This window comes from Chiroxiphia lanceolata, chromosome 1, assembly GCF_009829145.1.
Source record: "Chiroxiphia lanceolata isolate bChiLan1 chromosome 1, bChiLan1.pri, whole genome shotgun sequence".
NCBI lineage: Eukaryota > Metazoa > Chordata > Aves > Passeriformes > Pipridae > Chiroxiphia > Chiroxiphia lanceolata.
Window position 1 is genome coordinate 155,808,000 of NC_045637.1, and position 16,124 is coordinate 155,824,123.

General features: G+C 56.8%; 1 protein-coding gene across 3 annotated transcripts in view; it reads left to right on the forward strand.

Annotated features, from left to right (window-relative positions):
* The first annotated feature begins 1,244 nt into the window (after positions 1 to 1,244).
* The window catches only part of SCAP (SREBF chaperone), a 48,132-nt gene continuing 33,252 nt past the window's right edge, over positions 1,245 to 16,124 (forward strand). The window contains exons 1-3 of one of the 3 annotated variants that reach the window (XM_032686466.1): positions 1,245 to 1,419; positions 4,851 to 4,852; positions 12,996 to 13,205. In XM_032686466.1, coding sequence (XP_032542357.1) covers positions 13,084 to 13,205 — 122 coding nt within the window. In that variant the 5' untranslated portion in view covers positions 1,245 to 1,419; positions 4,851 to 4,852; positions 12,996 to 13,083. The remainder of the gene's footprint in view (positions 1,420 to 4,850; positions 4,853 to 12,995; positions 13,206 to 16,124) is intronic. The other 2 variants (XM_032686459.1, XM_032686476.1) reach the window with 2 other exon arrangements.

Genomic DNA, 16,124 nt, shown 5'->3' on the forward strand with positions numbered 1-16,124 from the left:
AATCCAGTGGGATTGGGCTCAGCTTTGTTCCCTTGGGCAATGCTGGGGAATCCAGCGGGATTGGGTTCAGCTTTGTTCCCTTGGGCAATGCCGGGGAATCCAGCGGGATCCTCGGCCTCGGGGGGAGCAGCTGGGGCCTTGGGGAAAGGCCCACCACCCACAGGGATGTGAGTCCTGGGAGAGGGGGGGTGATGTGTTGGGAAGGGCTGCCAGCAGCAGGGACTGTGGGGAAGTGTCAGAGCCCGATGGCTGTTTTTGGAGGTGCTCAGTCCCTGGAGATGAAGGAGCAGGGCTTGTGTCTCCCAGCACTTCACCCCATGCCAGCAGTGTGCTGGCAGGACAGCGTGGGCATTCCCGGGGGGAAGGGAAGATCCCTTGGCTCTGGGTACCACTTGCCCCTGGCCCTTCCAGGCTGCCACCATCCGCTCGGTTCTCGGCGCTCCCTGTGCCTGTCCCACTCCTGTTCCAGCATTTGAGTCACCTCTGGCCCCTGCACCGAGCCAGGGCTCCCGGTGCCAGGCCCTCCGCACAGATCCGCGCTCCCCCGCATGCTCCAGGGTTCCTGGTGCCCACCTCTGCTCCCCGTTCCCCGTTCCTGAGGCCTTCCAGCGCTCCTAGTGCAAGGTCATCTCTCCAGATCCGTTCTCCCCCCCAGGGCTCCTGGTGCTCAACCCTCCCGCGCCCCCAGCACCCGACCCGCACATCGCCGCGACTCGCGGGTGCACGGGCCGGCTCCGCTCTCCCCCAGCGTGCCCGGTTCTCCTCCGCTCCCACGGCCCTCCCTGTCCCCACGACCCCCCTCCACGGCCCTCCGCGTACCCAGGACCCCCCTCCCGGCCTTGCCGTGTGTCCATCCCATCCCATCCCACCCCGGCTCCACGTGTTCCCGCCGCCCCCGCGCCGCTTCCGGGGGGCGTGGCCAAAGGGAGCGAAGCGCGGAGTATCAACCGGAGGCGTGGTCATGCAAATGACGCGCTCTCATCTGCATATGGGCGTGGTTATGGAAAAACCCCGCTGTTATTGGCACGTGGGCGTGGTTATGCAAATACCCCCGTACAGGGAGCGCGCGGGCCCGCGGGGGGCGTGGCCGGCGCGGTGTGGGCGGGGGGCGCGGCGGGCGCGCGGCGCTGCGCGCGCGCGGTGGGTGCCTGGCGGGGGGCAGAGCCCGGGCCGGAGCGGCGGGAGCGGAGCGGGCAGGGCCGGGAGCGGGGCAGGGCCGGGAGCAGAGCCGAGCCGAGCCGAGCCGAGCCGAGCCGAGCCGAGCCGAGCCGAGCCGAGCCGGGAACAGCGGCGGACCCGCTTGGCTGCGGCCCGGGCGAACAGCGCGCAGGAAACACTACCGGAAAGAAGCCCGGGCGAGCGCCGCGGCCGGCGGGAGGTCAGAGGGCGGAGGTGAGGAGGGAGCCGCTTCCCGGTGAGGTGAGGAGGGAGCGGGCGGAGCGCGGGCGCCCCAAACAGCCCCAAAACCCCCTTCCCGAACCCCCTGCCCTGCCTCAGCTCCCCCTCCGGCCCCTCCGTGCCTCAATTTCCCCCTCCGGCCCCTCCGTCCCTCAGTTTCCCCCTCAGGCCCCTCCGTGCCTCAATTTCCCCCTCCGGCCCCTCCGTGCCTCAGTTTCCCCCTCAGGCCTCCCTGTCCCTCAGTTTCCCCCTCAGGCCCCCCCGTGCCTCCGTTTCCCCCTCAGGCCCCTCCGTGCCTCAGTTTCCCCCTCCCGGGGTCCGGGCGCGCTCCCCTCCCCGCTCCATATTTTTAGGGATAACTGAAAAGGAATTTGGGAAGATCTTTCCTGCAGGGTCAGGAGAAGGTGCTTGTTGGAAAAAGGGTTAAAATGAGGGAACATGTAAAGGGATTGATGGGAACGTGGACTAAAATACTCCGGTTCTGGGGTACCAAAGGTGCGAAGCCGAGAGCGGGGAGGAGGGAAGGAGTTAAATCACCTGCTCTGCGGGATCGGGATAAGGATTAAAAGGAGGGAATACCTGAAGGGAATGCTGGGAACATGGAGCGTTCTATCGCCCGGGGTTTGTGCCGAGCCCTCGGGAAGCAGGAGGATCCCGGGGGACTGGGCTCTGAGCTCACAGCCCGGGTCCTGCCCCCGGCACCGCCCCGGGCTCGGGAGTCCGGTCCGGGCTCGGGAATCAGCTTCGCCGTGAGGGTCCCAGTGAGCCTTTTTAGGTTGTTGTTAATACAGAGAACAAGGAGCTGTTTGGGTGCCGGAGTGACCGTGGGCTGTGTTCGGGAGAATCCCGAGGAAAGGACTCCGGAAGGATTCCGGAGTTTCCTGAGTGCAACATCCACGTGTTTGCCAGGATCGTGGAAAGGCAAACCAAGTTTCCTTTCACGAAAGGGGCAGAGGTGAGGCGTGAGCTCCCTCTGCGAAACCAGGACGGGGTGGTAGATTTGGGATTACACGGGGCCGTTGTGTAATGCAGAAAGGAGATTAGCTGGGATTGGGATGAGAGGAAAACACCCCGGGATGTTCCAGGAACGTCCCCCAGCCCAGCTCTGCTCCATTTCCAGGTACAGCCCTGAACTTGGCACAGGGCTGTTTGTTTTCCCAGTTGTGAGTCAAATATCACAGCCCAAAAGGAGCAAAGAACAATCGGGGATTGTCTCAGGAGCACTAAAACAGTATTTGGAGTGTCAGGATCGTGGTGATGAATGAACCTGTCAGGCTCTCACTGAGTTACTCGGTGCTATTTTCAGGCAGGGGGTTGCTGGGCCTGTCTGGCGTCAGAGTTTGGATCACTGTGCACCAGAAAGTCCTGCTTTTTTTCTCTCTGATGAGCAAAGAGTTCAGAAAATAGAACGGGTGCAGCTGGAGGAGCAAAAATAGCTTTACCTGCCTGTAGTGGAACGTTGTGCCTGAGGAGGGGATGGGGAGGAGCAGCAGCACAGCAATTCCAGTGGATCCTGTGACCCAGGAATCCTTCCCAGGCCGGGGGGCTGCAGCACCTTCCTTCCCTTTTACGAGAGACTTTCTCCAGCGAGCTGTGGCTGGAGGTGGAGGCACAATTCCCTGCCCTGGGAGCAAGGGGGGACTGATGGTGCTCGGCACGAGGGACTGAAAGCAGGTGTAGACTGAGCTTTCCAGGCATTCCTTGGCTCTAATGCCTGGGGTTATAATTCCTTTGAATCCCTCTCCCCCCCTTGTACAGTGCATTGAAGGAGCACTGAGCTGTTCTGTGGTGCTGCAGCCTCTGGGAGTGTTCCTGCTCACGTCCCAGGTACCCAGACCAGGGAGGAACAGGGAGTGAAAGGTGCTTGGCTTGGAGGGAATCTTTCAATCCCTGTGTTCAGGTGAAGACACAGCCCTGGTGGCTCAGAACAGTTGTGGCTTTTTGGCATAACTGGGCTCCCCTGGGAAAAAATGAACTTCTCCTTCCAGGAAAAGAGTGGTTTTAGCTGGAGTGAGAGCACGATGGGGAGGGGAGCAGCAGTGCAGTTCCTTGGGAAAATCTGAATTAATCTTGTGTGGAACATTGTGAGAAAGGGATAATAGTGGGTTTGTTTCCCAAAGACAATGTCCAAGTCAGACTGTGGGACTTGCTGCCTCACAGAGGGGTTTGGGGATCGTTTCTGTGTCGGGAAGAAAGAGGAGAGTGATTTCCTGAGCCTGGCTTCCTAATGGTGGTTATTAGAAAGGATAATGTTTATTGTGTGACGCTGGAGATGCCAGACGCTCCCTCTCGGGGCTGGGAGCCCTGGAAGTTGGTGTGTGCAGCCTTTCCTGGTGTTCCTGCTGTGACCCAGAGCCTGTGCAAAGCCAATCCCATGGAGATGTGTCACCTTACAGGTGCTGTGTCCCTCCTGCCTTCCCAGGCCACTTCCCAAGCCCCAATGATCTGGGAGTGCAGGGGTTTTAACCATGAAAACTGTCCTGGTTGAGGGTTTGGGGTTTATTTCTGAGGGAACAGTGCAGGGGAATCCGTGCTGGGGGTTGTATCTGAGGTCTGGCTCTGGCCTTCCTGGATGTGTTGTGGTGGTGAGTGGCTGCTCCAGGAGGGGGAATCTCCAAGGGCTGTGTTGTGGTGGTCCCTGGCTGCTCCAAGGGCTTCCCAGGTGGACTTTGAAAAAGGCAGAGCTGGAGCTGGGCAGAACCTGCCCAGTGCTGGTTGAACACATCAGCCCTCCTGCCCTGGGGTTGTTCAAACCCCCGGGTCATTCCAGTCCCCCTTTGAGGAGCAGCAAGGCCACGTAAGGAGGATTAAGATAAAATTCAAACCTGACTCTCAGAGGGCACTGAGGGATACAGAGATTGTTCTGGGAACTTCCTCCAGGACGACCACCCTCGGTTCCCTCTTCCTCCCTGTTTTGGGCATCTTGGATGTGAGCAGGAACACTTCAAGAAGGTAGTGGAGGAAAGAACAGAGGGGAAAACTTCGGCTGGCCTCCCCAAAACCAGAGTGTTCAGCATCTCTGGGCTCTTGGGGGGCAACTGGTGGTGGTGACAGGCCACGAGAAGGAAGAGCAGCTTTGCGAGCTGTCGTTGCAGGGAGGTATTTCTGTCTTGGGTGCTCAAAGTACCGACTAAAAAAAACCTTCCAGGCTTCAGGAGGCGTCTCCTGAGCCACAGAACATCGGTGGGGCTTTGCAGTCCTCGAGGGGAGCGAGCAGTGGGTGAGGGTGTGGGACACAGAGGATGGGGAAGAGCAGTCCTGCTGAGATCCTGCAGCAGGCAGGGAATGGTTGGGGAGCCCCTGCCAGGGGACAGGGCGTGTGGAGCAGCCGGTGCTGCTTGGCCACGGGCACTTCCTTGGCAGGGGCAGTTGGCTCTTTCTAGGATAAGGTGTCAGGGCTGTTTCTGGCTGCACTCATGGATCCAGTGAGATTTGATTTCTGTGCCAAAAAGCCGCTCAAGTAGGTGAGGCTGAAAAAACCCAGAGCCTCAGAAGGTGCCAGTCTGTGATGGATAAAAATGTGGTTAAATAAACCCACTCAGAGCAGCGGTAACACCCCCAGTAAGGGGTCTGGGTGTGCTGAGACGGGCTGGGGGTCTCAGTCACCACTGCAGGGGCAGTGACTGTGCAGGTTAAAGCTGTAAATGGCACAGGGAGGGAAGGGCTGCACGGATGGCCGGTGACTGAAGAGGGACAGAGGGGTTTGAGGAATTCAGTGTGGCCTGAAGATGGGCTGCAGGTCACAAGGGCAGGGTGAGGGTTGGGGTTCCAGCAGAACCAGCCAGCTGCAGGCACCAGGATAACTGAGGAGGTGTAATCCCTCGTGGAAGGAACCTGGTGAGCTCCTGTGGGGAGGGGAGGAGGGGATGTGGGAGTGTGGAGTGTGAAAGTTGGGCAGGAAGCTGCAGGATGTGAGGTGATGCTTCTGGCCCCAGCAGTGATGAGGTGTCACGGGGACACCCCTCGGGTGGGTCTGAGGTGACACTGGTGGAGTGACCCAGACAAGTGCAGAGAGTGTGAATCAGCCCAGCCTGTGCAGAGTGTGAGGGGGGACTCAGTGTGTGTGTGTCCTGGGGAGATTGAGGGGACACTCCAGGAATTTACTGGTACAAGGAGCATCCTGGTTTGTGTCACCAGGTGTGACACAAGCCCAGGGCAGTGCCCACCCCTGTGCTGGCACTGCTGAGGCACCTCCAGTCCTGGGGGCAGTTTGGGCCCCTCAGGACAATAAAGACATGGAGGGGCTGGAGCGTGTGCAGGGAAGGGAAGGGAGCTGGGAAGGGGCTGGAGCAGCAGGAGGGGCTGAGGGAGCTGGGGGGGCTCAGCCTGGAGAAAAGGAGGCTCAGGGGGGACCTTCTGGCTCTGCAACCCCCTGACAGGAGGGAGGAGCCGGGGGGGTCGGGCTGTGCTCCCAGGGAACAAGGGACAGGAGGAGAGGGAACGGCCTCAGGCTGTGCCAGGGGAGGGTCAGGTTGGATAGTGGGGAAATTCCTCCTGGGAAAGGCTGTCCAACCCTGGCACAGCTGCCCAGGGCAGGGGTGGAGTCCCCATCCTGGAGGGATTTCAAAGCCCTGTGGATGTGGCACTTGGGGACATGGTCAGTGGTGGCCTTGGCAGTGCTGGGGAGTGGGTGGACTCGATGATCCCGGAGGGCTTTTCCAATCTCAGTGATTCCAGGTTCCAGGTGCTGCTCCCGGGCTCTGTGTGCCTGCTGGGAACAGCACCAAGGGGGTTTAAATGGCAGGGAGGGCCCAGGTGAAATATTTCCAAACCCTATCTAAGGCCAGGACCTGCAGCCATTGCTCAGGGTGGCTGAGGAGTCTCCAGCTGCTTAGGAGCAAATGGATAACAGTCCCTTGGGAATGGTCTGAGCAGAACTCGTGATGCTCTGGGTGAGGGGCACGAGGTGGAGCCCTGGGAGTCCCCTCAGGCCTGTCTGCTCTCCCTCGTGAGCTGTAATTGCTGCCCAGGGTTCAGCAGTGCTGTGGCTCCCTGACCATGGTGGGGCAGGAGGGAGGCAGGGGGAGAAGGGCCTTTCCCTGCAGGCAGGGTGAGGGACAGGGACGGGGAGAGAAGTGGTGTGTCCTTCAGTGCAGCCTGGGACGGCCTTGAGTGAGGCCCAGAAATCTGCAGGGCTGTGCTGAAGGGTTTGTCTGGATTTTAGGCAGTTCCTGTTCTCTAGTGGGGAGTTGGGGCAGCTCTGGGGAGGGTTTGAATCTCATGTAGTGCTGGAAACTCAGAAATGACACCGAGCGTGGATCTGACAAAGTGCCCACTTCAGAAATGGCATTTCCTGGGTTGGAAGGGACCTTAATGCTCATCCAGTGCCACCCCTGCCATGGGCAGGGACACCTTCCACCAGCCCAGGTTGCTCCAAGCCCCGTCCAACCTGGCCTTGGACACTTCCAGGGATCCAGGGGCAGCCACAGCTTCTCTGGGCAACCTGTGCCAGGGCCTCCCCACCCTCACAGCCAGGAATTCCTTGAACAGTCCTGTCCCAGTCCCAGCCCCTGAGGACCCCACTGCTCACTGGTCTCCCCTTGGACACTGAGCCATTGGCCACAGCTCTGAGTGTGACCACCCAGCCCATCCCTTATCCCTGAGTGTCCCATCCATCAATCCATGTCTGGGCAGTTCAGAGACAAGGATGTTGTGTGGGACAGTGTCAGATGCTTTGCACAGGTCCAGGTGGATCATCCAAAAGCATTTTACCCATTTCATACCCCAAGCAGGAGGCTGGGGCTGAGCTGCTCCTCCTGTCTGGTGGAGAGGATTGGAGAAGGGCAGCAGCAGCACCTGTAGCAGGAAGAGCAGAGCAGTGCAGGGCTGTGCTGGGCCAGCTGTTTGCACAAGGCTTCAGCCAGGGGGGAGGCACTGATGGATTCCTCCTGTTGGATCCTGGCTCCAGGCTGTGTGCAGGGCCGGGGGAGCTCTGGGGTGTAACTGCACAGGGGTGTTGCATCAGTCTGGTATCTTCAGGAGACAGTGATTCCCCAGCCACTTGTGGAGCAGCTACTCTGATGAAGAGGAAGGAGGAGATTATTCCGAGGGTCACGTGGGGTGTGTTGCATGAGGACATTTGCCAGGGCGGGCTCGGCCCCTCGGGGTTCCTGTGGATCCAGATCTGCCTGGGGTGGCACAGACGGGACTGTCCTTGGGGCACTGGCAGCCAGTGCCACGCTGGGGTCAAGTGGCTCATGGCACAGGAATCTCCTGGAGCCAGAGGAATCTCCTGGAGCCAGAGGAATCTCCTGGAGCCAGAGGACTCCTTGGCTTGGCTCAGCTCCCTTCCCGGAGGTTTATCCCTGGCTTTGCAGCCGCGTGACGGGGGCAGTGTCCTGGGGAAGGGATCTCCCAGCTTAGCCGAGGGTTATTTTGAGCTGCTGCTCTGGGGGTTGGTGCTGAATTATCCCGGGATGAGTTATCCCAGGGATATCCCTTCCTGGCTCTGCTTCCTCCACTCACTGGTAAAATCTTTTCCAGCTGGAGAAGTCTTCCCATACTTCTTTGTTTTGTGGAAGCTGCTCCGTGTCTTTGATCATCCCAGAACCTTTTCCAGTTCCCCTCCTTCGTGGGATGCTGAGGAAGAGGAGGAGGGAATGCCCAGTGCTGCGTGTGGCACTGAGCACGGATTTCCACACTGATCCCATTCCATCCCAAACAGTTCCTAACACACAGTTCCCTTTAGTTTAACTGCATCAGGCCACACTTTCAGGGAATTAAGGATCAGGACCCCTGGATGTTGTTTTCCCTGTGTGCATCACATCCTGTTCCCTGGATTTGAACTTCCCAAGGCACTTGGTGTGGGGTTGTTTCTCCCAAATCTCCAGTTGGCTGGACCTTGCCCAGGAGTAACAGGCTACTCAAGGGGTTACTTATCCCAACACTGCACCTTTTTCCAGGGAAAGTGAGTCTCCCAGGCACCACTTCCCTCTGGGAGTGCCCCATCCCCTCCCGCTGGTGTTCCAGACATTCCTCACAATCCATAGAGCAGGAACAACACTGGGAGGATCTTCAGGGGGCTGAATAGTGGTGGATTGGTTGGTCTTGTTGACAGAGAAGTTCAGAGTGAAAAGTGTTGGATGGGAAGTGCTGAACTCGGTGACTTCTGGGATAAAGTGAAGGAATTGCCACTTCAGAGTCAGCTCCGTGTTTGCCAGGAGATGCTGGAGGAGGTTTAGAGGCGTTGGGAAAAGTCTTTTCTAAAGGATGTTCTGATGCCCTGTGTTTAAAGTTCGTCTGTTCGTAGCACTTGGGAGTTTACTCCCCTTCTGTTTCTGTGACAAATCCCAAACTTCTGTGTTCCACGGCTCCTCACAGGGAACATCCTGGCACCTCATCCACACCAACAAGTTGTTGTCTGGTGCTGCTGGGAGTGTTTCAGGGGGAAGGAAGGACATTGGATAGAAACCACATCCCATGAATGACTCTTCCAAGGCAGGAGTTCAGCTGAGGTTCTTCTCTTGTGGCAGAAAAGTTAAAAAAATGTCCTGAAAACAGGTTTGGAAACTGATTTTGGATGCCAGCCCCTGTTTTGGGGCAGATAACGTTATCTGGGATGTAGAGATTATTGAAGTGTTCTCTTTGAATCTGTCATTGCTGCTCAAGCATTTTGAGATATGGTTAATAACTTGTAAAATGAGTGAAATACCACTTGTAAAATGGGATCTGTTTCAGACAACCTCTGGGTTTTTAATCTCAAAACATAAATGAATGTTGTCGAGGGGGGAAAACAGGCACAAGGGTGAGAGTGAAGGGAGTTTGCACATTTTGGGTGTCAAGTCTGGTTCAAAAACCTGTTTCAGACTTTCCCCCACTGGTTTAACCACAGAGCTGGAGTGGAGGGAACACAGCCTGAAATCTAATTTATTGAGGAGTTTCTCCTTGAATATGAAAAGTAACCCTTCTGTGCTGAACAATCCACTGGGGCTGTTCCAGAGCCTGGTTCCTGCCGGAGCAGTGCTGGGATTAACCCCTTGCACACCCCGGCCCCTCAGGGCTGGGCAGGGCTGGGATTTTCCCATAGGAAGTGTCCTGTTCCCCCGTGACCTCCCTGTCCCCTCAGAGCACAAAGCACGTTATTCTTCCCCTGGGAATGCGAGGGGAGAGCAGGACCTTGGTGTTAGAGCCCTTTGTGCAGCAGTTCTGAGAGGGGAGGTTTGTCCTCAGCATGGCTCTTGTTTTCCCACCCCTGAAGTCCTCACAGGAACGTTTCATCCCTGGCCCTCACTGGGCCAGAACCCACACTGCTGAGGAGAGGGAGAGCTGGGTTCCTGAGGGCTGAGCCTCTCTTCCTTCCCCTGCTCCCCTTGGCTGCTGGTGGGATTTGGGGGCTCCGGGGCAGCTGACACAGTGAGGGATCCCTTGGTGGGATTTGGGGGCTCTGTGGCAGCTGACACAGCCAGGGATCCCTTGGTGGGATTTGGGGGCTCTGGGGCAGCTGACACAGCCAGGGATCCCTTGGTGGGATCTGGGGGCTCCGGGGCAGCTGACACAGTGAGGGATCCCTTGCTGGGATTTGGGGGCTCCATGGCAGCTGACACAGTGAGGGATCCCTTGCTGGGATTTGGGGGCTCTGTGGCAGCTGACACAGTGAGGGATCCCTTGCTGGGATTTGGGGGCTCCATGGCAGCTGACACAGTGAGAGATCCCTTGGTGGGATTTGGGGGCTCTGGGGCAGCTGACACAGTGAGGGATCCCTTGGTGGGATTTGGGGGCTCTGGGGCAGCTGACACAGTGAGGGATCCCTTGGTGGGATTTGGGGGCTCCATGGCCTCTGACACAGTGAGGGATCCCTTGGTGGGATTTGGGGGCTCCAGGGCAGCTGACACAGTGAGGGATCCCTTGGTGGGATCTGGGGGCTCTGTGGCAGCTGACAAGGCCGGGGATCCCTCTGAGCACCTCGAGGCCCTGAACCACCTCCAGGAAAGGGCAGGAAAATGCAGGTGTTTTGCTGGTGTGAGTGATCCAACATCTGGCTGTTTGCACGTCCAGGGACACTGATTTCCCATGGTTTTGGGTGTCTGTGGTGCTGAGTTCCAGCATTCCTGTGGAATCACCGTGGTACTGAGGGCTCAGGAGAGGTTGGATCCATTTGCAGGTCGAGGGGAGGCCGTGGATCAGGGATTGCTCTGCTCTGTGTGTGCTGGGAATAGCCTGGGAGTGTGTGCAGCACCCGTAACTCAGTGCCTGGGGCTGTGAGCACATCCTGTGTGCTGGGAAGGAGGTGGCACATGTCCCATTTGGACCCTCCATTCCCGGCTCCAGATCTGAGCTGGAGCACACATCTGATGTTCCTCATTCACAGAGTGAATTCCAAGTGCTCTGGCTGATCCTGTCTCCAGCAGCATCAGTCCTGCTGCTCCCACTTGTCCTGGGGCAGCTCTGGAGGCAGAAGGTTCCTCGGGAGCTGGTGCTGGATTGGCTGGGTGTTGGATGGATGGGTGGATGGATGGGTGGATGGATGGATGGATGGATCCGTGGCAGTGCCCACAGGAGGGGCAGTCAGTGCTGGATTGGCTGGGTGTTGGATGGATGGATGGATGGATGGATGGATGGATGGGTCCATGGCAGTACCCACAGGAGGGGCAGTCAGTGCTGCTGGTCCCCTGCCCATGTGCTGTGTGAGCACCCCGAGCTGCTCCCTGGGCAGGGACCCACCCAGGGACCTTTATAAATGCACAGTTTCACTAAACCCTTCCTTCTTTCCCTTTCCCACCTCCCCTGCCCTTCCTTGGCAGGAAAGCTCCTCAGGTCCCACGTCTGCTCCTGGGGGAGAGGCAGGTCAGGCCCTGGACGTGTTGATCCCAGTGGGATATTGGTGAGGGGCTTTGAGGGGCAGAGGGAACATGTTGTGTCTGTTCCTGCTTTACCAAGCTTGGTAGTAGATGTTGTAGGTGGAAAATGCTGGGTTAAAATTCCCGTTGGAAGTTTGATTTCAGACAGCACGATGGAGCAAATTATTGTGTGTACTGAAGTACAAGAGAAATTGCTGCAGAACAGGGATTTGTTTATTTTTCCTTGTTTCCCCCCCCTCCACTCTTCACTAGCCCGGTTGTGTGGTTTTAGGACACCTTTGCCAAGAATTCCAGAATGTTTTGTGGAAGACTGAGGAGTGGAATATAATTAAAACCCCGGGATCCTGTGTATTGTATATGGAGGAGTTTTCTGTCTTTGGTAGTTTTTCCTCAAAGCTCACTGTGGGCTCTGAGCTGGTTCCCTGCTCCCAGTGTGCAGGGAGGCTCCTGGGAAGGCTTTAATAGGCTTTCAGGCAGAAATGTAAAGAATTTGGAACATGTAACTATTGTTGAGTGAGATAAAACCTTTTGTCTTGGGAAAAGTAGCAACTTGGAGTTGATTTTTTTTTTTTTTCCCCTACAGGAAGAAATTCTGCATTTGTTCCTTGTGCTGGTCAGTCTTGGGTTGTGTGAGAATGTGCAGGAGGGGGGAGCCAAGGGGGGTCGGGCTCTGCTGCCAGGAAACAAGGGACAGGAGGAGAGGAAGGGTCAGCTTGGACGCCAGGAGGAATTTCTCCCTGGAAAGGGTGGTGAGGCCTTGGCAGGGGCTGCCCAGGGAGGTTTGGAGTGCCCAGCCCTGGAGGTGTCCCAGGAAGGCCTGGCCGTGGCACTCAGTGCTCTGGGCTGGGGGACAAGGTGGGCATGGGGCACAGGGGGATCCATGGGCTGGGAGGGCTTTTCCAGCCTCAGTGAGTGTGGGATTCTGTGGGTGTGTCCATGTCTTGCACCTGCAGTGAACCAGAAGTGCCACCTGTGGTGCTGCAGGGTGGGAACATCCCAATGTTCCTGTGCCTCCAGGCAGACTTTGTCTTGGATTTGTGGTGCTGCCAAAGGGAGTGGATTCTCCTTCAGCACTTGTCCTGCAGTCAGAGGGTTTGAGTTAGATAACATCTGTTTGCAGAAGTGACTTGGAGCAGGAGCAGTTCCTGCCCTTCACCCTTACAGGGTAAAGCCAAGAGAGGTGGCAGAGTTCAGTAGGCAATCCCCAAAAATGTAATAGGGAATGATTAGCCTTGGAATGCTTCATGTTTTCTTACTGATGCTGCTGTTTCACAGCAGGTGAAGTGAGCAGATACCAAGTTTTCCTCCTTGCAATTAGTGGAAGTTGTTCCCAGTGTCACGATGCTCCCCAGAGTGGCTGTTGGCAGCTCAGGCTGGGCAAGGAACCACTACTGATTTATTTTTTTGCCACAGGAGCAGCAAATCTGTGTTGTTCCCAAGTTTGTCATGGAACAGGGATGGTCCAGTCCTGAGAGGGAGGTTGGATCTGCTCCATCATTTTGTAGAATCAGAGTTCTAGAATGGTTTGGGCTTTGGGAGGAACCTCAAAGCCCATCTAATTCCACCCCCTGCCATGGGCAGGGACACCTTCCACCAGCCCAGGTTGCTCCAAGCCCCATCCAACCAACCTGCCCTTGGACACTCCCAGGGATCCAGAGGCAGCCACAGCTTCTCTGGGCAACCTGTGCCAGGGCCTCCCCACCCTCCCAGCCAGGAATTCCTTCCTGAATTCCGAGGATCTTTCTAAAGCAAGCCCACAATTTATTTTTTTTTCCTCTTTGCTCTCTGTCTCTCTCCCAGCCCCCCTGCCCCCCAGCCAGGGGTGCTCCATGTGGGAGGTGCCCCCGTGCCCGCCGTGCCCCGGGATGGCAGCGAGCTGACAGTGAGGATGACCCTGACGGAGCGGCTGCGCCTCAGGATCTCGGGGGCCTTCTACAGCCACGGGCTGCTCTGTGCCTCCTACCCCATCCCCATCATCCTCTTCACTGGCCTCTGCATCCTGGCCTGCTGGTGAGTCACACACAGGGGGTCTGGGGGGGTTCTGGGCAATGCTCTCCCTTCCAGGCCGCCCCAGGAGCTGGTTTTTATTTAAACTGCATGGGTTTGTGTCGTCTCCTTTTGTGGGACAAAGGAAACCACGAGGATGAAGTGCCTTCATCCAGTTTAATAAGTAGAAGCTAATTGAGTAAGTGAGCTAAAGCAGTAAGTGAGATACAAGCAGGCACCTGGTGGTGGCCTCCAAAGCCATGAATTAAAAATGGGGAGAAGGAAAGCTGATCTTTCTCTCCACCCCTGCCTGCCCTGCCCTCCCTGGGCTTTGCACTCTCGTTTCACCCTGGGCACACAGGTGCTGTAAATTCCCTGCTCTCCTGGTGGACCCTCACTTGGATATAAGTGGCAGCAGGATATAATCTCTGTCAGAAACCTCCCAGGGGCTTGGAATCGTTTCAGTGGGGCTGAGCAAACCTTTGTGCTCAGTTCTGTGCACACCCGTGTGTATATCCAGAGTCTGTCTTGGAGTTTTCAATTCCAAGTCTGTTTTGGTCAAAATACTCCCGCTGTGATGATTTTCCTCCTCTGCTTTTGGAAGAGCTGCCCCTGTGCTGCCACAGCTGCAGGTTTTCCTCTGAGCTGGGATGGTGCCGGGGCTGCTCTCACATCACTTAAAGGATTATCAGAGGGACTGCTTCCAGGTATTGAAACCCCCCTGAGGTGGCTTCTCCTGCCTGGGGCCCTTTGTGGTTGTGAGCAGCAGTCAGGGTGTTGCTTCCTGATTTTTCACTGCTCCACAGGAATCCTTGGAACTGCCAGGGACAGTTTTATTCTCAGATCTCTTGCTCTGTGGAACATGAAGCTTCTACAAGGCCCAAGCAAGTGGATCCTACCTTTTCTTTATCTTGGATAAGGTTCCAAGTACCAGCTCTGGTGGCATTTTTTCACCTGAAAGCTGCAGCCAGCAAAGCCAAACCAGAGTTCCACCTGTGTCCTGAGTCACCTGAGTCACGGTTCCACCTCATTCCTGCTTGGGAATGGCTTCCCAGAGCTGCTCCTGGCCTCAGGCTCTGCTTTTCAGCTCTCCCAGGTGCTCCTGCCCGGGCTGGATTCAGGAATGCAGGACAACTGCTGCAGTGGGGAATGTTCACCCACACATGTTGTGTTTTGGGAGGGGTCAAAACAAAACCTCCATGCTTATTCCTCTTCCTTAATTCAGGATTTCCCAGACAGGGGGAAATCTGAGGGGGGTCACCAGCAGCTGTCCCAGTTCTTGGGAACCTCGTGCCCCCTGGGTCAGGCCTTGTACCTGCCCTGGCATTGTTGAGAGCAGGGAATTGAGGTGTTCCCACCACATCCCTGAGGCTCCAGGCCAGGTGGTCTGTGGTAACTGTGGGTTTTGGCAGTGTCTGCATTCCCAGGTGCCAATATTTGAGGGTTCTGCAGTGCCTGGTTACCTCCAGGCCGCAGAAACTCGTCCAAGGCACCATCAGGTGTGAAGGGAAGAGTCTGTTTTCTTTGGCAGGCTCCAGAAGCTCGTTAGCAAAGCAGATAATGACCCTGGGAGAGACAGGGCTTAAAAACACAGGGACACCCCTGGAGAGCAAGAGAGCCTCAGTGAAAAACAGAAGTGTGGCTGAAGTGCTCCCTCTTTAGAAGCCATTTCTGGGGGGTGTTTCAGTTCCTTCTCTGCATTAACTGCTGGTAACTGGGTGTTAATTCTGGCTGGAGAAGTGGCTTTGCTAATTAGGTCAGACCTGTTCTGGAGCAGGGCCCTTCTCCCCCTGAGCACGTCAGTGTGGTGAGAGTGAGCTCTGGCAGGAGTCAGCTCTGACAGGCTGTCTCTGCACAGCTCACTGAAACGGGTGTGGGAAGCTGAGTTTGGGGTTGAGGTCTTCAAGTCTTCCTCTTAGGGTGGATGGTGCCACAAACTTCATCTGTCTCCTGTAGTTTCACCTATTTCCTGTATCAGGAAGAGATTCCTGGCTGTGAGGGTGGCTGAGAAGCTGTGGCTGCCCCTGGATCCCTGGGTACTGTTGCTTTATCAAGGTGTTTGGAGCGTGCCCTTCCTCCCAAGCCGTCCTTCCTTCCACTTGCTGTGGTTTTTCCAAGCTGAGAAGGGAAGTGGTGCTGAAGGGAGCACAGATCCGTGCTTCTGAGGGATTTGGGAAGAACTCTTCTCTTGGCCAGGTGGCTTTGCAGCTGCAGTCCACATATTGTTGATCTCTTTAAAGCAAGAAATAAAACTGATTGTGTCCCATTGCAACGAGGCTGCGTCCCAAGGGATTTGGATTTCTCCTTGGTTTCCTCTGTGATTTGGGCGTTTTCTGGCCAGAGCTCAATCCAGGGGCTGCTCTCTGCATCCAGCACTTGGAGAACATCCCTGGCAGTCCGAGGTGCCTCCTGCCTGTTTGCTGGGTGTGGGATGATCCCCTGTGTGTGGGGTTGGCTCCGTGCCTGGGTGGACACTGACCCCTGGGCAGGGGGGTTCCCAAGGGAGCTGTGGGATGGGCACCCCCAGGGCAGCTCAGTTGGCCTGGACAGGGACTCTCTGGTGGCCACACAGTGTCACATCTGCCCTTGCCTCGTGCTGAGGACCCAGCACTAGTCCTTGGCACAGATTTACTGCTGGGATTGGATGATTTGTGCTCCTGGGAAATGCTGCATTTTCCTGGGACGGATCCCACTGATTCATCTCGGCCACCCCTCTGCAAAACTGAGTGAGAAACGAGCTGGAATCGGCAGAAAGAAGCTGCTGGGGGAAGATCAAGGCCCAGCTTTGGGGCAGAAGCTCCTTTTGGCAGCATTTCTGTGCAGTCTGGCTGGTCAGAGCCCCCAGCACAGAGCAGGGAACTCAGAATCCTGGAATCACTGAATCCTGAAGGTTGGAAAAGCCCTCTCAGAGCGTTGAGTCCAACCATGCCCCAGCACTGCCAA